Source organism: Dryobates pubescens, chromosome Z, assembly GCF_014839835.1.
Source record: "Dryobates pubescens isolate bDryPub1 chromosome Z, bDryPub1.pri, whole genome shotgun sequence".
In the NCBI taxonomy this organism is placed as follows: domain Eukaryota; kingdom Metazoa; phylum Chordata; class Aves; order Piciformes; family Picidae; genus Dryobates; species Dryobates pubescens.
This window is the reverse complement of record NC_071657.1, coordinates 87,863,998-87,884,104: the sequence shown is the minus strand read 5'-3', so window position 1 is coordinate 87,884,104 and position 20,107 is coordinate 87,863,998. Positions and strand designations below refer to the sequence as shown.

General features: G+C 55.5%; 1 protein-coding gene across 1 annotated transcript in view; it reads right to left on the bottom strand.

Moving 5' to 3' along the window:
- Window positions 1–2,195: 2,195 nt before the first annotated feature.
- Window positions 2,196–20,107, bottom strand: part of TLN1 (talin 1) — a 30,193-nt gene continuing 12,281 nt past the window's right edge. The window contains exons 21-56 of the mRNA XM_054178985.1: window positions 19,812–19,925; window positions 19,545–19,658; window positions 19,251–19,385; window positions 18,971–19,099; window positions 18,758–18,860; window positions 18,474–18,682; window positions 18,267–18,386; window positions 17,909–18,106; window positions 17,435–17,574; window positions 17,242–17,335; window positions 17,002–17,091; window positions 16,714–16,836; window positions 16,387–16,530; window positions 15,904–16,065; window positions 15,676–15,816; window positions 15,260–15,441; window positions 14,788–14,920; window positions 14,565–14,666; window positions 14,270–14,440; window positions 13,955–14,104; window positions 13,734–13,835; window positions 13,520–13,639; window positions 13,101–13,247; window positions 12,043–12,209; window positions 11,617–11,800; window positions 11,256–11,381; window positions 10,827–10,943; window positions 10,562–10,747; window positions 10,346–10,453; window positions 5,948–6,053; window positions 5,680–5,804; window positions 5,275–5,400; window positions 5,069–5,131; window positions 4,631–4,813; window positions 3,817–3,942; window positions 2,196–3,235 (exon numbers count right to left, since the gene is read on the bottom strand). Of these exons, the coding sequence (XP_054034960.1) occupies window positions 3,104–3,235; window positions 3,817–3,942; window positions 4,631–4,813; window positions 5,069–5,131; window positions 5,275–5,400; window positions 5,680–5,804; window positions 5,948–6,053; window positions 10,346–10,453; window positions 10,562–10,747; window positions 10,827–10,943; window positions 11,256–11,381; window positions 11,617–11,800; window positions 12,043–12,209; window positions 13,101–13,247; window positions 13,520–13,639; window positions 13,734–13,835; window positions 13,955–14,104; window positions 14,270–14,440; window positions 14,565–14,666; window positions 14,788–14,920; window positions 15,260–15,441; window positions 15,676–15,816; window positions 15,904–16,065; window positions 16,387–16,530; window positions 16,714–16,836; window positions 17,002–17,091; window positions 17,242–17,335; window positions 17,435–17,574; window positions 17,909–18,106; window positions 18,267–18,386; window positions 18,474–18,682; window positions 18,758–18,860; window positions 18,971–19,099; window positions 19,251–19,385; window positions 19,545–19,658; window positions 19,812–19,925 (4,872 nt within the window). The 3' untranslated portion in view covers window positions 2,196–3,103. The remainder of the gene's footprint in view (window positions 3,236–3,816; window positions 3,943–4,630; window positions 4,814–5,068; window positions 5,132–5,274; window positions 5,401–5,679; window positions 5,805–5,947; window positions 6,054–10,345; window positions 10,454–10,561; window positions 10,748–10,826; window positions 10,944–11,255; window positions 11,382–11,616; window positions 11,801–12,042; window positions 12,210–13,100; window positions 13,248–13,519; window positions 13,640–13,733; window positions 13,836–13,954; window positions 14,105–14,269; window positions 14,441–14,564; window positions 14,667–14,787; window positions 14,921–15,259; window positions 15,442–15,675; window positions 15,817–15,903; window positions 16,066–16,386; window positions 16,531–16,713; window positions 16,837–17,001; window positions 17,092–17,241; window positions 17,336–17,434; window positions 17,575–17,908; window positions 18,107–18,266; window positions 18,387–18,473; window positions 18,683–18,757; window positions 18,861–18,970; window positions 19,100–19,250; window positions 19,386–19,544; window positions 19,659–19,811; window positions 19,926–20,107) is intronic.

Below are 20,107 nucleotides of genomic sequence, written 5' to 3'. Positions count from 1 at the left end.
GAGCCCTCAGACCTGAGTTACTGGGGCACAGGAAGGACAGGCGTAGTAGTAGACTGAGGGGCTGCTGGCACCATGGGGAAAGCAGCAGAAGAGCTGCTGCTGGACTGTTGGAGAGCAGCTATTAATACTGACAAATTAGGCACATATTTGGACAAGGAGAGTCAGTAACCACCAGCACGTGGCTTCTGAGAGGAGGGGGAAGATCCATCTCCCATCATTCCAGGGAAGATGGATGGTTTTCTGCAAGATACTTCAGTGTGCAGCAACTTCACAGGCTTGGCACACGGGGCAAGGATGATGTGCATGGTGTAAGCAGCCAGGCAGTTGTTCTGGAATCATGCAGAGCTTCAGCCCACAGATATTCCCCCTAAAGGATGAAGTTTTCGCTTGATGCCTTCTCCCATTCACTCCAAACATCATGGACATGTCCAGGCAGCACAGCTTGGGACATCCAGGTGCCCAGGCCTGTAAGTCTGCCCTCAAAGCAATCCTTTCAGTTGACCCCTGGGACAATGGTGTGTAAAGGGGTGTGCACGCTCATCACTCTCCTTGCTGCACCATGCTCAGTGCACCCTCTTCAAGGACAGGGACCCTGCTCTAGGGTCTGACATGCTCCCAGGGAAAAGCTTGTCCTCCCATCTAACCAGAACTTCCCAGGTGCAACCCATACATGCTGCAGCCTCTCACCCCATCTCTGGGATCCTTGAGAAATTGGGCTGCGGCTTCTACGCTGCCTCCACCTTAGCCAGATTTGGATCCCTGCAGAGGTGCTGGCACCTCATGATTGTGGCATCCTAGCTTCAAGACTCAATGTGTGCTCACCCAAACCTGCCTGCCAAAATAACCCCACTCTAGCAGAAAAACTGCACCTCGTGCTCCTCCCGTGGTGTTAGTGCCACCAACCCCTGCCTATAGCCCAGCGTGGAGGGATGCAGTAGAGTATGCTGGCAACCCTGTGCCGAGGGTGCCAGAGCTCCCTTGGGCCTGTGGTATCAGGCTGAGGCTGGGGCCACTGCCACACGGTGTCTGCTCACTGTCCTTGCCGGCCACTTAGAGGGGCCCCATGCCTGACTAGTACCTGGGTGAGAGCCTGGTGTTGGGTGAGACCAGCGCAGATTGTCAGGGGACAGCTGGGAGGACTAGGATGCCTGCAAGAGCCACAAATCCACCCTGGATACCAGCCAGAGGCGAGTGTCTCAGGGGGAACAGACCCTCTGAGCCCCCAGGGATGTGTCTACAAGGTGACAGGGGTCACCAACTGGAATGCTGTCCTTACTGCTTGTGATACTCGCAGTGCCAGAGACAGGCCCTGTACAAGGGGACATGTTCCAGCTCACCCCAGTCCCCACTCCAACTCACAGCATCCCTGCTTGCCCTGCTGCCACTCAGGCCCCCTGAACTCCTGCTGAGTGACAGGGTGGGAACAGGTGGGGACACACTCACTCAAGGCAGCTGCTGCCTGTGCAGGTCAGCCCTAGGGGGCTATTTCGGGGCGTGAGCTCAGTGCCGGCAGCCGAGAGGGCTCCAGCCACATTCCCAGACCCACAGCATGCAGATCTACTGCTTCCCCACCAGTGGAGCACCCGTGACATGAAGGGGTCCCCCACCTACACCCCTGTAGCACCCTACCCAGGGATATTTTCAGCTGACAGCAGGAAGGGGGTTAGGAGCCCAACTGCACTCGACCACCACCCCCACCCTCCACTGTGCCTCACCCATCCCTAAATCCCAAATCCCCAAGCAACAAAATCCCCAGGGCCCCCTCCCGCAGTGGTGGCCCCCCTTGGTGGCACCTGCAAGGGCTGGCACATGGCTGGCAGCGGGGGTCCAGGCTGTTGGGTGCCTGAGACTGAACATGCCGCAAATACTTTCCATGCTGTATAAGCACCCGTGCAATACTCCCCCTTGACCTCTGCTGGGAGGGCGGGTGCCTGTGGCCCCCACTGCTCACCAGCCCTCCCTTTCTCTTCCGGGGTCCCACTGCGTCAAGCAGCAAGAAAGCAGGAAAACCAGATTTTATTGATGAATGCGCCTTTTCATGGAGACACTGGCATCCCCACCCCACCCTGGAGCCTCAGGGGGAGCTGGTTTCCTTCAATGTTTAATATGGGATGCTTGAAGTATCAAAATAGTGAGAGAAGCCTCAGCGAGTGCAAAGGGGGAGGGACAGGGGTCCCGAAGCCGGCGGGGGTGGGGGGCGCTGGGCTGCGGGACCCCAGCAGGAGCTGGGTGTTAGTGGGCAGGTCACGTGCCGGGGGAAGCAGGAATAAATGAACTTTGAAAGCTGCAGGCTCAGTAATAGAGAAATGGAAAAGTTACAAAAATACTTCAGATCTTGGAAAACAATGCAGGCACTTGGGAAGGAGGAGGAAGGCAGAGCTGGCTGGGGCAAAGGGAAGCCCCACAGGAAAGCAAAGAGCAGCTCTGGGGGTGAACCCATCGCACCCCCCCCGCTCCTGAGCACAGGCACTATGGCTTCCAGTCCTGCTGCTCCCCAGAGGGGCCCAGGCTGATGAAGATGCTCATGGCGGGGAGTGCTCAGTGCCTCCTAGGGAAGCTGTGGAACACATGGAGGAGGAGGAAGGAAAGGAATAAGACTCAGCCAGCAATAAGGCAGTGGAGGTGAAAGGCAGCTCTTAGTGAGAGCTCAGTGAGGGACCGTGCTGCTCCCTGCACCCCATTGCACAGGAGAGGGCAAGCTGCCTGCCTCTCCCCATCCCGCATGGAGGAGAGAGAAGAAAGGAGCCTGAGTGGGAACAACAAAGGCACACAGAAAAAATCCCCATCAGTAAAGAGCTCTCCCGCCCCACCCCTGGTGCTGGCAGTTAAGCTCCAAGTTTGTGCAGCCCTGTCTCCCACCCCAGCTGGGTCCCTCTGAGCGCTCTGGCCATGCCCTGGCTGTGCACGGGAAGGTGGACTGGGGGGCAAAGCGGAGTTGCTGGTGCGGCACCGGCTTGGAGCAGCAGTTAGGTTAGTCCCAGCACTCTGGGTGCAGGCGGAGCTCTGGTCTAGCCCAGTCAGCCCATCTTGAGGCGGGTTGTCTTAAATAGGAGCGGGTGGGCAGGCAGCCGTCTGTGCAGTGAGCAGCGGGAGGGCGGTGGGCTCAGTTCTGCTCCTCATCCCGCAGCTCCGAGGGCAGGAACTTGTACTGCTGCTGCCGGATCATGGCCAGCTTCTTCCGTGCCTCTTCCAGCTCCCGCTCCTTGCGCAGCATCTCCTCCTGGGCAGCAATGATCTGCCGGAAGAGCACCCTGTGTGGTCATGACTGCCTCTGGCAGGGAGGGCTGGAGCCTCTGCTGCTGCACTACTGACCATGCAGCCAGGATTCTCTGCTGCCTCCCCTCTATCAGAGCCACAGCCTCCCTGGGCCGGTGTGGCCCTAGGCACAAAGCATCGTTATCTACAAACAGCAGGGAAGCAGCACAGGTCCCAAAGCTCAGACTCACAGGCCCTGTTGAGGGTCTCAGCTGTAAGCCTGTGGCCAGAAGGGACCTGTGCACCCTGTATTGAGCAATTCTCACTCCTTAACGGATGCTCTGCCCTTCACACATCATGGACACTGCACTAGAACCGTGGATGTTACACTGACCGCATGTACCAGCACAGGCGGTCCCCACTGCTACGTGTGGCAAGACAAGGTAAAGCTACAGTATTTAACTGGCACTGGGTGGGGTTGCCCACAGCACGTTTCTGAGGCACGTTTCAAGATGTGCCCTGTGCTTGTAGGTGGTAGGATATACTCCTGTGAGAGCCACACTCAGGTTGTGGAGGCAGCTGGAGCCACCCCTACCCCACCAGAGTGGCCCCATTACGCACCTGTGCAATTCCCCCAACCATCTTCTCCTTCACCACCACCGTCTCGTCATGGTCCTGGAAGGCAGCTGCCTTCTGTGCTGCCTTCACCAGATTGTCCGATGCTCTCTTCACTGCATTGCCAGCAGCCTGCAGCAGGGAAGTGAGGGAGCAGCAGCGTAAGTGACACCCCCAGTGTACAACTGCTGCCTGGGGGATGGAAACACCCCTGCTCCAGGCCAGGCTGGCAGGCAGGCCAGGCAGCCTGGAGTGCTGGGAGCTGCAGGCAGGGATTCCTTTACATGGATTGCTGCTTTGCCACCCGCTCATGACCATTTCAGGCACTGCTGCTTCCAGCTGGGCTCTGGCTCCTGTCTGAGCCACGGGGCAGGAAGTGGGAGCAGCCCTGCAGACCCTCCTTGGCTCATGGCCTGAGAGACTGACGATAGGGTTGGTCCTATGTTAACCACCCCCAACACATGGGCATTAACCTCTTGTTTGCCATGATTGCTAAGGATTAAGACTGCTACAAAGCATGCCCCGCAAGCATCAACCTCTCAAATGTCTGTGATGCATGGCATGCATTCCAAGGTATTGCTGTGCACGTTCACCTTTCCTGAACACTTCTGGGCTTAGCATCACTCACATGCCTGGCACCCAGCTAGCAGTTATGTCCAAGCAACCTGGAACCTGTGCTCCAACGAGCTCCCTGCTGATGGTATTCAGGCAGGGAGTGTTAAGTCCTGGGGATCACCCATGTGTCCTCACCCCAGTGCTATCCATCCCTTGAACAGCTGGGAAGAAGCAGCTGGGGCTGGCAGGGCAGCCTTGGACTCACCTGGAGCCGCTTCATGGCCTCTGAGTCATGGTCTGCCTTCACCTTGCAGGCCACCAGGAGCTGTGCTGTGGAGGCAGCCACTTGCTTTGCAGACGAGATGAGCTTCTCCTCACTGGCATGGCCCTGCACTGCTGCATTGGCCGCTTCGCACAGGTTGTTGGTGGCAGCAGCCACCATGCGTGCCTGTGGTGAGTAAGAAAAGCTGTTGGGGCATATGCAAGCCAACTCTAGGGAAGGTATAACCCTGACCAGCCCCAAGGAGGTTGTGGGGCAGTGACAAACAGCTTTCATGCCATGTCTCAGCTGGTAGGATAGGGAGCAAGAAACATGGCTGCTTCTTCCATCACGGAGATGTGCAAGGGGAGAGCATCCACGTTTTTGCAGCAGAAACCAAGAGAAGGGTCCCTCCCATCCCCTGGGCAGGAATGTGATACTCACAGCTGAAATGAGTCCCTGGGACCACTGTCCATCATCCACTGCATTGGCGGGGATGGCACCCACCTGCAAGGGGGAGAGGACAAAGTGAGGCTCATTGCCTTTTACAACCCTTGCCACGGAGCACAAGGGCCACAAGAGGCCTGGGGAGAAGGCAGATTCAGTCACAACCCTACATTTTATTATTTCTTTTGGTCTTCCAGCTTTACCTTTCCTTGGGCCACTAATTCTCGCTGAGCTGCTGAGGCTGCCTTCACCAGGGCACTTGTGGCTGCAGCAATGGATTTGGCAGCTTCCAGGATCTGCTCCTCAAAGTTCAGGCTCTCGTCTGCTTGCTGCAAGTAAAAGCATGGTGAGAGTCCCATGCAGGGGTGCTGGGGCAGACAGAACAGAGCAGGATAACTGCTGCAGAGTGTTGAGTGGGTACATATAAAGCTGGATTAAGGGCTGCAGGGTGCAAGGGGGTGCAGGCTGCCCAATTAAGATCCAGTTGGGAATGTGGGTGGCAACAGGACTGCAGGTCGTTGGAAGCGCTTCTGAAGCACACACAGGAGATCCCCAGCCCACCTCAAGCTGAGCACGGGTTCAGCCAAGCCAAGGCTCAGCACCACTACCTTGGGCTTAGCTCTTGGTTTCAGCTGCTCCAGCTTCTTGGCTGCAGCCTCAATAGCAGCTGCTGCCCCCAGCAGTTCATTCTCAGCAATGACAGTGGGGTCTTCTGGGTCAACCCACTCTGTCCCTAGAAAGACCAAGGCAGGCAGGTTAAACATACAGGTGGCCTCACCTCATTTCTGACTCATCCTACTTGCTCCATCAGCTGCTGGTATCTCCACCCTTATCCTAGCCTTCTGTCCTGCCCCTCTGAGCAAGGCATTTCCTTACCTTTCATGGCCTCAGCTGCCTGTATGAGCTCAGTGACAGAGCTGGCCACACGCTTCGAGTAGCCTGCCAGCTGCTGCTTCAACTCGTGAGTTGGCTTCTGCAGAATCTGTGGGGAAGGAGATGTAAGCACCTGGACAAAAGAAGCCTCACACATCTATTCAGGCTGCACTCCCCAAGGAAGGAGGTTGGGATCCCCCAGCTTTCCTACACATCAGGTGTTGTCTGTGATGTTTTCCTGAGTGACTCTGGCTGGTCTCCTCCTGTACAAAGACAGGATGAGCTTCCTTTTAGCCCTCAAGCATCTACAACCTCTGGGCCATCACAAGACCGTCAATGCAAGCCTTCCTGCACTCAACAGCCACATCCTCCACGATTCCATCCCTCCTCGAAGCATTTCAAGCTCCAGAAGCATTTTCCCCTTACTATTCTCATTTTGAAGTTTTGCCTGTAAACACAAGCTGAGCAAAAGGAGAGACCCTGGAGTCACATCCCAGCCCAGGAAGGCTTGTCCTGTCAGGATAAGCCTCTCTCCATCATTGTCCACCAGTCCTGGCTCACCAGAGAGGTCCTAGATGACTGAAAACTGGCTAGCGTGATGCCCATCCACAAGAAGGGCTGGATGGAGGAATCTGCAAACTACAGGCCTGTCAGCCTGGCCTCAGTGACAGGGAAAGTGATGGAGCAGATCATCTTGGGGACAATCACTGTGCACCTCCCTGGTGCACAGGGCAGGTCCTGCCTGACCAACCTGATCTCCTTCTATGATCAGGTGACTGCCTGGTGGATGTGGGGCAGGCTGTGGATGTAGTCTGCCTGGACTTCAGCAAGGCCTTTGACACCATCCCCCACAGCAAACTCCTGGCCAAGCTGTCAGCCTGTGGCTTGGACAGCAGCACTCTGTGCTGGGTTAGGAACTGGCTGGGGGGCTGAGCCCAGAGAGTGGTGGTGAATGGTGCCACATCCAGCTGGCAGCCAGTCACTAGGGATCAGTGCTGGGCCCCATTCTGTTCAATATCTTTACTGATGATCTGGATGAGGGGGTGGAGTCTGTCATCAGTAAGTTTGCAGATGACACCAAGTTGGAAGCAGGTGTTGATCTGTTAGAGGGTAGGAGAGCTCTGCAGAGAGACCTTGACAGGCTGGACAGATGGGCAGAGTCCAAGGCATGAGATTTAACACATCCAAGTGCCGGGTTCTGCACATTGGCCACAACAACCCCATGCAGAGCTACAGGTTGGGGTCAGAGTGGCTGGAGAGCAGCCAGGCAGAAAAGGACCTAGAGGTACTGATTGACAGCTGCTGAACAAGAGCCAGCAGTGTGCCCAAGTGGCCAAGAAGGCCAGTGGCATCCTGGCCTGCATTAGGAACAGTGTGGCCAGCAGGAGCAGGGAGGTCATTCTGCCCCTGTACTCAGCACTGGTTAGGCCAGACCTTGAGTCCTGTGTCCAGTTCTGGGCCCCTCAATTTAAGAAGGACATTGAGACTTTTGAATGTATCCAGAGAAGGGCAACAAGGCTGGTGAGAGGCCTCGAGCACAAGCCCTATGAGGAGAGGCTGAGGGAGCTGGGATTGTTTAGCCTGGAGAAGAGGAGGCTCGGGGAGACCTTATTGCTGTCTACAACTACCTGAAGGGAGGCTGTTGCCAGGTGGGGGTTGGTCTCTTCTCCCAGAACAAGGGAACGCAGTCTCAAACTGCATCAGGAGAAGTTTAGGCTAGAGGTGAGGAGAAAGTTCTTCACAGAGGGAGTTAGCCATTGGAATGGGCTGCCCAGGGAGGTGGTGGAGTCACCGTCCCTAGAGGTGTTCAAAAAGGGATTGGATGTGGCACTTGGTGCCATGGTCTAGTAGTCATGAGGTGTTGGGTGACAGGTTAGACTTGATGTTCTTTGAGGTCTTTTCCAACTTACTGATTCTATGATTTTATGATAAGGTGGCCCTTAGTAGGGTCCTTCAGTGGGGTGGAAACACATGCACACTCCACAGCACATGTGCACACACACATGGTGTCCATATGCATAAGCAGAGCTCACTGTTGGCCTGACTTGCATGGCACAGCTGGCAGCTGCCCATCAGCTAGAGCAGGTGTGAGTACACAGACATGGACCCCAAGGTCCCTGAAGACACATGCAAGTGCCACCCCAGCAGAGGGCTGGGCACACAGACACACCGTGAGCAAGGCTCATGCTGAGGTTAGACACCAGCAGGCACCCCATTGTTGCCTTACTCACCGGCTGACAGGAAGAGAGAGAAGAGAGAGAGAGGAAAGCAGTGAATGCCTTGGATGACACAAGGAGGCATTAGGGACAGGGCGGGGGACAAGAAGGGCAGGGGAAGGTGGGTGCTCTCTGGTGAGGGGTGAAGGGCAGACAAGAGGAAAGGTGGGAGCAAAGAATCAGAGGTCTTGGGTTAGGGAGGTGTGCTACCATCATCAGCTCATACTTCAGCCTTGCAGGGCTGGGGGAGCTGGGGCACCTGAATGAGGCTCCTATGGCTGGAGAAGCCACCTACACCCTAAGCAGCCACAAAGCTGCTTTTCTCCCCACCCTGAATTGCTTCACTGCTGTTTTCAGCCACTGGATCTCTCTGCTTTTGCAGGAAGAGACCTATTGTTACCAAATACCAAGTCCTCATGGAGGTTCAAATTCCTTCCCCTCCCCAGTAAAGTATTCAGGCTTTGCCACCCCTCCACTGGGAGCCATGTTTTCCATCCCAAGTCAAATAACCCTCTTTCTTGAGCTCTAACCACACTTGCTCACACTTCATGAAGGACACATTCCCACAAGGACACAGCATACAGCAATGGACTTGCTGCTGGGGAGCAGTGCAGCATCACACCCACCATCTTCCCTCCCATTCCCCTACATCCTTCCTGCTCGTGGCTTTCCAGGAACCTGCTGCCCTCCAATAACTGGGATCCAGAGTGCTTCATTCCTGCCTATGCAGACTGGAGTGTTGTGGAGGCTGCAGGGCTTTCATGGCTTTATATGAGACTTGTGTGAGGTCATCCCAGCAAAGTTGCCAGAGCTATACACACACATCAGAGCTGCAAAGTCACTCCAAGTCCCTGAGCTGATGGCTACTTTGACCCCTAAGTACATTGAGACTATACAAATGCCACATCATTAAGTCTTCTATCTGCTCCAACAATGTGTTTAGAACAGCCAAATGCTTTCTTTCCGGAGCTGAAAGCACCCTGGAGTCTGTGAGCTTACTAAGATGCACCTTGGGTGTCTGTTTCATGGGATGTACCAACCTATGGTATTCAAGAGACACCACAAAGCAGCGGGGTGGTTACACCCAAAACACAGCTAAGTGTGCTCCTGCAAGCAGGCTGGCCTCAGGCATTGCCACGTGAAGTCACTAGCCCAATCATCTGCTAACAGGTCAGCCAGAGTTCTTAGCACTCCAGCCTTGGCTGCCACAACTTACAAGCGGCTAAAGCATCTTCCAGACAGACGTTTGATCTAGGAGCAGAACACAGAAAACTTACTGCTCCTCTCCTTCAGATAAACCACCTTTTGACCTGACCTCCACCCAGGTTCAATTTCTAGACACCAATTCCTGCCCACCTCCTCTTGGTACTGCTAGTGCTGGTCACCCTCTGCATAAAGGGGCTTTCCCTGCAGGAAACCACATTTTGAGCTCCACTGCCTTGCATCTGCTAACCCTGAGTGGCAGACTTTCACCAAGCCCTTCTAACCAGGTCAGTGAAACCTTGCCACAGGGCTGCCTGCTCCCAGTCTTTGCCCTCACCCCGACTGAGGGCTCTAGCAGCTCCACAAGCTGGGTCTGCACAACCCACCAAAGTCATTGAGTTGCCTCTGTAATTTTGCCAAGAATGGAAATCACTGGGAGAACCTCACTGGATTTTTTTCTACTGCTCTACTGGTCTTAATTTCCTTTCTGTAAACTACACTAATCGTGCAGGACAGCTATTTAAAGCAGCCATTTGGTAAAGACCAAATGAAAAGGGTACAGCTGGTGTTTGCAGTCATCACCTCTGCTGTCGTGGGTAGTGCCCATCTACCATTCTGTTGTGAACTTAACAAGCCCTGTTTTCACACTGCCTAAAGTCTCTGACACCCACCACTTTTACTGGAAGCTGCTTTGGGATGTTGCTTCCATGTTGTCAAATTTCCAGCCTCTATCTGCTTACGGCCAATTAATCTCCATCTGTTGTTGCCTAAGTACCTTTCCTCAGAGCCTGCTTATCTCTGACACCTGCTTCTGCAGCAGTGGTTCAGCCATGTGCTGTGCTGGCACAGGCAGTGATGGGGAGCCATGTGAAGACCTCAGTAGGAGAGGGTGCAGAGGCCAGAGGATCTTGGGGATTAGGGGAGCACCCTGGTATCCATGAGCAGCCTCTGACCACCCAGGAACTGGAGTGTGGACACTCACCACCAACACATGCTCCAACAGCTCCAGATAGCCATCAGCACACTCTTTGCCAAAACGCAGCGCCCGCTGCCGCACGTCCCCGCTCACCTCTGGGTGGTAAGCAGCCTCCTGAAACCCAGAGACAAGAAAGCTCTGATTCGCATCCAGCTCCACCTCTGCTGGTACCCTCAGCCAGCCATAAACCCGTGACAGACCCATGTCCCCTGCCTGCCCCACCTTGCAGGCCCGCAGCATATCTGCGATGGCACGGCGGCTCAGGTTGGCTGTGGCGATGACGTCTTCCTGCCGACAAGAGTTGCCAGCAGCCACTGCTTTTGCGGTGGCCATCGTGATGCCTTTTGTCATACGGATGAAGTCCTCTGGGGTGGAGACCTTGGCAGGTGGCACAGGGGAGGAAAAGACCTGCAAGGCAAGAGGTGGGAGTGAGGCACAGGGCAGACTGCGAGTGGGATGGCAGCCACACTGTCACAGCTGTACTCACTGCCAGCTCTTGACGTATGTGCTCTATTGTGGCCTCCAGTGCCCGTGTCCCCTTTGTGGCCTCATCCTCAACAGCCTTCACTGTCTTCAGCAAAGAAGTGACGTTTGTCACCATCACCTGTGGAAGAGAGAAGGCGGACAGATGAAGACCCACACAAGCTCTGTGCTGCTCCTGGCACCTGTCCCTCCCTCTTGGTTTGGTCCAAAATGGCCCTGTCTCCACATTCCACTCACACCATCATATCTTGTTCTCCCACCAATGCATCTTCTGCATGTTGTGCCCCACCTTTTAGGGGCCCCTTCCTCCACTACCTTGCCCTGACTACCCCCAAGTTGTACTCTTGCAGACAGACAGGCAGAGAAGACCTCACTGGTCTTTTCTCCAGTGCCATCTGCCCCACCCCCTCCTTCTCATGCATCCAGCTCAGACCTTGGCAGAGTTCTTCAGCTGGTAGACAGCAGGATCATCCCCAGCTTTGCCAGCAGCTGCTTTGGTGGCACCAATCAGGTCTCCAAGTGCCTTGGCGACATCCTTCACAGCATTGATTAGGACTACCTGCAGAGAGCAAGACAAGAACAGCTTGCTACAGTCAAACTCAGGTTGAGGCTGGTGTGGCCCAGCAATGGGAAACTCAGGCACCCCAGGACACCCTGTATATACACATACACAATATCCAGCCAGTCCTCTCCATGAAAGAGTTGAGACTAGAGCACCACCCAACACTTTCAATCCTCAGTTCCTTCAAGCAAGCTACAAGCAGTCTCTGTTTGCCCCAAATCTGTCAACCCACCTGAGTCTCTGGGTCTTCAGATCCCAGGCTGGCAGCACCAAGTTTCACCACTTCTGCCAGGCGGGTGATGGTGGACACCGAAGACTGGGCAGCCTGGGCTAGTTTCTCCTGGCTGGCTGTGGCATTCTGCACCAGCACCTTGGTGTCCTCCACCAGTGCTTTGGCTGTCTTCAAGATGCCCTCCCTGGGGAGAAGATGTGAGTCAGAATAGACACAGTCCTCTACATACACACAGAGCCCTTGGAGGATAGAGACTGCAGACCCTGCCTTCTCCATATACAGGCTGGAGAGGAAACAGAGTCGGTGTGACCTGAACTTGTAGGCCTCCTTGGAGCTGGTTCATAGCTCAGAAAAATGGGAGGCTATGAGACACAGTCTGACTCCTCGTCCCTGAGTGAGCAGAGGCCAGACAAAGTCCATGGATACCTGTGGTCAGCAAAGGTCTCAGAGTTCTCCCGGTTGAGGGTTCCGGCCGTGGCAAACATGATGGTGGTGTCGAGGTCAGCAATGATGCCTGAGACAGCGCTGGCTGCTGTGATGCAGGCTTGTGTCCCACGATTCCCAGCCTGCAGGGCTGCCAGCACGTGAGACACCTGCAGGACACAGAGTGGGGAGAACAGCAGGCTCAGGGAACCCCTTCTGCACACGTCCTCTGACACCTCCCAGCATGGAGCTGCTTCACACCAAAGAGAGGAACTGGGAATTGCATGGTCTGGACAACTTTTCTTAGCTCCTATTTTTTAATTTTTACCTTGTATCTACCATCTTGGAATCAGGGGGGTGGGGGTGGGCAGATGATACTGGATTCTGCTCATTTCCAAATGATTAAGGGTTGCATGACAGGCAATCAGAACATTGCAGCTCATTTCTTCTTCAGCTGCTAAACTCAATTCTGTACCTGGGCAAGTACTTATAGGGGAACAAGTTTCCTGATGTAAAGCAGTCTTGGAAAGGAAGGACCTACAGGAGGTCCTGAGAATGCAGGCTCAGATGTTCTGCATGTGTACTCTTGCTTAGAAGCCTTGCTGCTCTGTCACTGCACTGCTTTTCAGGAAGTGTGTTCTTCATATTGTCTGATGGACAGGATGCTTTCCACCAAACCAGCAAAAGATTAAGGGGAGATTCATCATCCAGCATGAGTTACAGGTTTGGCTGAAGGCGCAGCAAATGCTATCCCCAGCACCACAAGAGCTGATTTGTACAGCCCTGGGCTGCCACCAGTGTGCAGAGTAATCGCTCTTGCCAGGTCATCATTGTGTTGGCAGGAAGCAACTGGACGTCACACCCATTGCATGATCAGCTGCTGTTATGGTGCCTGGAGAGAGGGATCCATCCTCTTCCCCACCAGCTAGGAAGAGTGAGAATAGCTGAAAGAGCCAGCAGAGCCCCAAAGGACCAGAGGAGAACCTAATATGGTAGCTCCAAGGACACATGGCTCAATCTGGCATTGTTCCAACCTCACCCTGCTGTTGCCTCTCACTTACCTTCTCAGAAACCTTGCGTGCACTCTCTATCAGTTCCTTCTTGGTGTAGGCATCACTGGGGCTGCACTGCAGAGCTCCAGCCTTGGTGACCAGGGCAGCGCAGCCATGACCTAGCTCTTGCACCCGGCGCTTGATGTGGGAGCCGATCTGGAGAGGAATGTGTGTGAAAGAGCCAGCAGGAAACTAAGTCCCACATCCATGACACCCACTGCACACCAGGCAGCCCCACCCTCCCAAGCAGGAAGGGGAAAAAGGAAACACAGGTTTGCTCCACATCTCCCCAGCATGTTGCAGAGGTGTGAAAGCTGCCTGTCCCTAGCTCTAATGGGAGGTTCAAGTGCCCTCGCCCTCTGCTCTTACACTCCAGCAGCCCTCGCTCTGCCCCACTGCATGCTCCAGCACTGCCCTCACACTCGTACCTCCTCGTTCTCAGCAGTGAGTGCAGCTGGCTTGGCCTCCTGTGCCAGCTGCCCATAGTCGTTGGTGAGCTGGTTGGCCAGTGTGCCCAGCTCATCTGGGTTGGTGGTGGATTTAGTGACCTGCCAATAGAAGAAAAGCAGGGGTTGGAGGAGCCCTGCATTAGGATGAGCAAGAAAGGCAGTGCCTTCTGCAGTGGTCCTTGCTTCTACCCACCATCTCCTGCACAGTCACTGCAATGGCCTTGGCTGTCTTCACCATTGTAGTCTGGTAGTCCACAAATGTCCCCTCTGGCTCACCCACTGGCCCCTCATCCAGCTGCAAGACACCATCAGGAAACTCACTCTAGTGTCAGCACAAAGACCCTGTAGGGTTTGATTCTGAGTTTTCCTCTGGCCCATCCCTGGCCCTGGCCAGGTCCAGTCCACTCCTCTCACCTGGTTGATGGCCTGGGTGATGGAGTCCACCATGCCACCCACAACACCTGCAGCACTGGCTGCCTCATTCAGGGTGGTGGTCAGGTCGTCCACTGCTTCCTTCATCATTTGCATGGCCTCCTCCAGAGCCTCCTGTGTGTGGGCAGCTTGCTGCAAGGAGGAGCCAGAGTGAGGGAAGGTGGGCAGTAGCTCTGCTCCTGACAGGGATGCTGAACACTTATCCCAGGTTTCCATGTCTGCCAATCCCATGTGTGCACCATGCAGCACCCACATGAAAAGGGCAGCACACCACTAACACATGCCCCTCCTGCTCACCTTGGGATTCCCACCAGCCTCCTTGGCTGTGTACAGCATCTGCAAGGCCGACTCAGCCAGTGTTTTGGTCTGGTCCAGGAGGTTCATCTGCTGCTGGTGGTTGGGTGTTTTGGAGGCCGCGCCAATAGCCGCCATAATGAGCGGCTCAAAGTACTGAGCCATCTGGGACACCTAGAGCAGAGCAGAACAGTATCAGCACCAGCAGCTTCCAGCCCTAACTTGTACCTCTTCTCCCACCATGGACTCCTCTGTGCACACTGAACGCCTGGACAGCATCTCCCCGTGCCTGTGTTACCTTGTGTCCCAGCTGTGAGGCCTCAGCCCGTGCTGCGCTGGCCACAGGCTCAATCAGGTTGCTGATCTCCTGGACAGCTGTGATCATCTGGTTGTGCAAAGCCTGTTGCAAAGAGAGGGCACCATATGAGGCTGCAGCAGAGCTGCAGTCACTGTGTGTCACTGGAGCCAGGGGAAGCATACCTGCCCCCTGTTAAGCTTGCAGCTGCACAGTCACAACCCACCTCCTGCGAGATATCTTCTCGAGGGGCCAGCTGCTGGCTGATGGCTGCAAGGGAGGCCTGGTCCACCTCCCGCATACATCTGTTCAGGACCTCGATGGCCTCATCACACTCCCGCTGTCCTGGAGCTTTGTCCCTGTATGACATGTGGATCAGCCCAGTTCTGAAAGGTGCTATTCTATCCCTTTGCCCACAGCGCTGGCTGGTGATGGTGAGGAGCAGGACCCCTCTCATGGGCTTTAGGGCAGCCCAGCCTCGTAAAGCCCAGGCACACCAGCATGCGTTCTCATAAACCCACGCCAAGGCTGCAGGAGCAGCTCCTGTGCAAGTCAAGAAGGCCAGCATCTTCTGTCCCACCCCTTACTGGCAGCAGCCAAGGAAGCAATGAGCCAAAACATCCCCAGGAACACTCATTCAGAGCACAGGTACCTACTAGCATGACAGGACCATGGCAAGCATGCAGGACTCTCCTCACCTCATGTTGGTGATTAGTTTCTTGATGGAGTCCGAGACAGTGCGAGAGTGGCCAGCTAGCACTGACCACTGTGGTGGGTCCTTGGGGTTGACAGCCAGAGAGCGAGCAGTCTGGATGAGGCCAGCAGAACTCTCCAGCATGGTCTTGGCTGAAGAGACAATGGGTTCCATTGCTCTGCGCCCCTGCAAGAAGAGATGACAGATCAGTGTCACGTACGAGGGATTGTGCTCCCGTGACCCTCATCTTGGAGCAAACCTCTTCAAGGCTCGATGCCACCTCCCCATCACACTCCCCCAAGGCACTAGCCCCACATTGGGACTACATCCCAAGCTTAGGGGAAGGAACAGCTCATCCCGACCCTACAGCAACCCCTGTCACAGCCAGGCCACACAATCTCTGTCCCTGTGGTGTCCCACCTCCGGGCTGATTTGAGCAGGAACGGTGGCAAACTCTGGGTTGGAGGCAAAGGCTGTCAGATTATCCACGGCCTCTATGAGAGGAGCAGTGGCAGCGCGGCAGCGCTCCCGATTCTCATCATTGAATTCACCATCCAGGGCCTGGCAAGGAGAAACAAGAGCAGTTAACCCACCATGCCATGCCCCAAATCCCATGCCCACCAGAGTACCCCAGCAGGCAGACCATACCTTGATGGTCTTCACCAGATTGGCTGTGCTGTTGGCCACCTCCTTGGCTGACTGGACGAACTGGCGCTTGGCCACAGGGTTGGCGGTGCGGGAGGAGGCCAGGCGGCACGTGTTGCACAGAGCTGAGGTATGCTTTGCTACAATGGTGGCTGCTGACAGTACCTTCAGGGAAGAACAGGGTGACATGGATCTACCATGACTACCTACCCTAGCAGATTTCCCCTCTTGCCAGCCCTATGCAGGGCACCAGTGAGAACAGGGTGCCCTTTGGGGACCTGAGGACTGCCAAGGTCCTGCAGGCTTCCAATCTGGATTGTCACTGTTGCAGCAAAGCTGCCAGATGGTTCCCAGTACAGCTGATGTGGCCTCATGAGACACTGGTAATAATCCTGACCAACTCTTGTGACACAGCTCTTCTGACTAGCTTTATACCCTGTTTTGTGCAAGAAAATTCCCAATAATATTGTCCCAACTCATACTCACCTGTGACTGGGTGCATGCAGGATCCACCAGGTTCTGACAGGCCATCTGGATGGCTTGGTTAGCTCTGGCAAACTGAGTGGGATCTACCAAGCCCTGTTGCCCAGCCTGGCTGTTGGGGTCTGAGACCCCCACGAGGTAGGCAGCCTAGAAGCACAACAGAGGCGGTGAGAAAGCTTGCACACAAAGGGGAGGTTCAGAGCAGGCACTGGCTGCAGAGGGTGCAGGCAACACTGTCCTACAAAGCCAGGCTTGGAAGGGCTGGGGAGGGATGCATGTGGCAACCATGTACCAGGGCAACGCTCAGCACTGGGACTGAGTGCATCTCACCTGGGCAGCTGCCTCTGTCAGCCCACAGAGAGCTTTGGAGGCGGCACTAATGGAGTCACCAAACTCAGGCAGTTTGCTGTTCTTGGCGTTCTGGGAGATGCCAGCCATGGACTCGCCCAGCACCTGCAGGACATGCCACCCACTGCTTATGGAGACGACCTCCTGCAGAGCTCCCAGGCTGAAAGCTCAGTGTACCTCATCAATGGAGGCGGCACCTTGCCCTTTACTTCACATCCTTCCCATACCCTCTCCATTCTTCCCCAAATCTCACTCCAGCTCAGGGCTCACCTTAGAGTTCTCCATGACACTGTCGAGGCAGTTGAAGTAGGACATGTCATTGACAGTCTGAGTGGGATTCTCCAATAGCTCCTTCACCGTCTGCAGGGACATAGGTGTCACATCCAAGGCAAGGGTCCATGCCCTCCACTTGCACCTCTTTGCTCCATCCTGCCCCTCATAGTGGGTGCAGCTCCCACCTCCACACCCAATCATCTCGGCCCTCCACTGCCCCAAGATGTGGCTTCTCACCTCCAGCTCCCGCAAGGCGTTGTCACACTCCTTCTGGCCCGGTGCCTGCTGGGTGCACATAGTGATCAGCTGGTTAATGCTGTCGGTCACAGCCCTGCCAGGAAGGAAGGAGAAAGACACATGGATCAACGCCGGCTCCACCACTCAGTCCCACAAACAGAACAAACAGCTCCCAGGGAGTAGTTCCTCCTACCGTGCTGCTGCTGCCAGCTGGTTCTTGAGGTTGGGGGCTGCAGGGTCAGCAGACAGTGCCTTCGCAGCCAGCAGCAGCTTGCTGGAGGACATGGAGATGCTCTTCAGGTTCGACACCACCTGTGCCTGGTCTTCCTTATTCTGCAAAGAGCCAAGAAAAGTTACCTGCATCAGGGTTTCAAGCTCCACACCCACTGTGGGTATTCTCCAGTGATTTTCAGGCTGAGCTGGTTCACTTCATCTAACTCGTCCGCCAACAGCAAAGATACAGTGGCAATGCTTGCTGAACAAACCCAAGCTGCTTTCTCCCTGCTGCTGCCATTTTGCACAGCTCCAGACTTCATCTCACTGGCTGCACTGGTCACAGCTACCCTAAACACTGCTGCCCAGCCACCCTGCCAGTGGTCAGTGACCTTCTCAGGCATCCCAAACCCCTCACTCTAGCCATGATTCTCCAAGGGGCATTTGCTCTCACCGGGGACTGACTGGCCATCTCCACTCCTGCCTGCAGGAATTCATTGAAGTCCTGCCCAAATTTGCCAGAGGACTTTGCCAGGTCTTGAGGAGTACCACGTGATGCCTGCACCAACTCATTGGCAGACTGATTGAGCCCCGCGGCTGCCTGGTTCAGCTGGCTCTGCACCTCCTGAAAGCTCTTGGTGCTGGGAGGGAACTGGAAGCAGAGAGAGAAATTAGAGACAAAGAGGAAGACAGATAGGAAAGAAGGTCTGGCACATGTTCAGGCATATGCTACAGTGGAAGCTGGTGTGGACAGACCAGCTCACATCCCTATAAGGCTTCCCTCCTTCCCCTCCCAGCTCTGCTCAGCTCACCGAATCTGCGAGCAGCCTCTTGCTGGCCTCTCCAACCATGCGGATGGCAGCATCCACGTCCCGCTGACCTGGCAGGCAGTTGACACAGCGACTCAGTGCCTGTGACACTGCCTTGGCCACCTGCAGAAGAACAAAGACCATCCCTCAGTCAGAACCATGCCCTTCCCGTGGGCTGGTGGAAGGCACTGGGATCCTTGCCCCCATTACCTGGGCTAGACGCTGCTGGCTCTCTGGATCACCAGGCTTGGCCACTGCTTTCCGTGCCTCCTCGATGAGGTTGTTTGCTTTATCCATAACATCACTGGCACACTCCAGCATGGCGCTCTGTGCCTGTTGGTCAGGGGTGCTGGCTGCTACACCACGGGCAGCCTGGCTCAGTGAGCGCAAGGCCTGGGCCACCTCTCGGGCAGCAATCCCTGGAAAAACAGAGAAGTCAGTGGCTGCTAGCATGGCCTCCCCGCTTCTCCCAGCTATGGCACAGAGACTAGTACCTGTGTAGTTCTCATTGCCCTGGGCCACCTCTCCCAGCAGGTGAGCAATGGCAGAGCTGACAGCTTTTGTGCTGTTCCCCAGGTCCTGGGCACACTTCTCCATCTGTAGGGGTAAAAGTGGACCATACTGGTGGGCTGCAACCCCAGCCCCATGGCTTCTCCACCCAGTGCCCACCCTGTATCACCCTCTGCCACCCTTCCCTGTGCCCTCACCGTCTCCCCTGGCAGAGGCTTGAGCTTGCCATCACGAGCTGCTGCCTTAGCTTCCTGTAAGTCTCTCTCCAGGCTCTGTACCAGGCCCAGTGCGGAATCTATCTCCAAAGGTCCGCAAGCCTCCTGAGCCTGCAGTAAGGAAGAAAGGAAGGTGATCAAAGTGACTGGTGAGCTCATGCTGCGCAGCTGAGACCAAGATCTGCCACTGTACCATCCCCATTGTCCTGCCCCTGCTCCGCATAGCCAGAGTCCTGCTGTGGGTCGTGACCCAGCCTCTTACCTTCTGGGCAGCTGTGCGGAGCTCAGCCAGAGCAGCAGCCAAGTTTTTGGCACACTGGCTGAGTTGCATCGCAGAAGCTTGGTCTGTGATGGTGGGGACAGTAGCCTTGGCTGCAGCTACCATCTTCCCACCAGGCTGTCAGGCCAGAAGAAAAAAAATTGTGAGAAGGGGACAAACAGAGCACTTTTCCGCTGCCCATGTGCAGCAGGTTTCCCAGTATTTTGGGAGGGTCAGACACAGCAGGAAAGCTGTACTGCCAGAGCTGGGGAGGGGAGCTCTGGACAGCATGGGCACCTGTAGGAAGTTCTGGCTGGCAGCAATGAGAGCCAGCTGTGCGCTGGGGCTGTCTGGCTGGGACTGGCTTCCTCGTACACCCTGCACAAGCATCGGGATCTGCTCTGCCACCACCTGCCAGAGAGGAGAGTTACTGAAGAGGACCAGTGACCAGAAGATCAGCTTCCAGGCCAGCTGTGTGAGGATCCTAAGGCCTGGCATAGCTGATGGGAGAAAGGATGTGGAATAGCAGTGCAGGAGACGTCAGGATCAGGCCTGGGCTCTTACCTTGCAGCTCTGCATCAGCTGCTGCTGTGCAGCAGGGTTCTTGTTGGAGGAGGCAGCATGCTGTGCGGCAGCGATGGTCTGGGTAGCAGAGGCAGCGGCTTGTTTGGCTGCGTGCTGGTATGGGGGAGGCATGGGTTAGCACTGACACCAGGGCAATCTGCCCTGAGCCCCTCTGACATGGACCAAGGCTCAGCTTCCCCACTCATACTTCTGCCTGTGACACTGAAGCAATCCCAGAGCCCTCTATGCCCAGTGTCCAACATTAACGTGGTTTGCACAAGGGAAGGGAGCAGAGC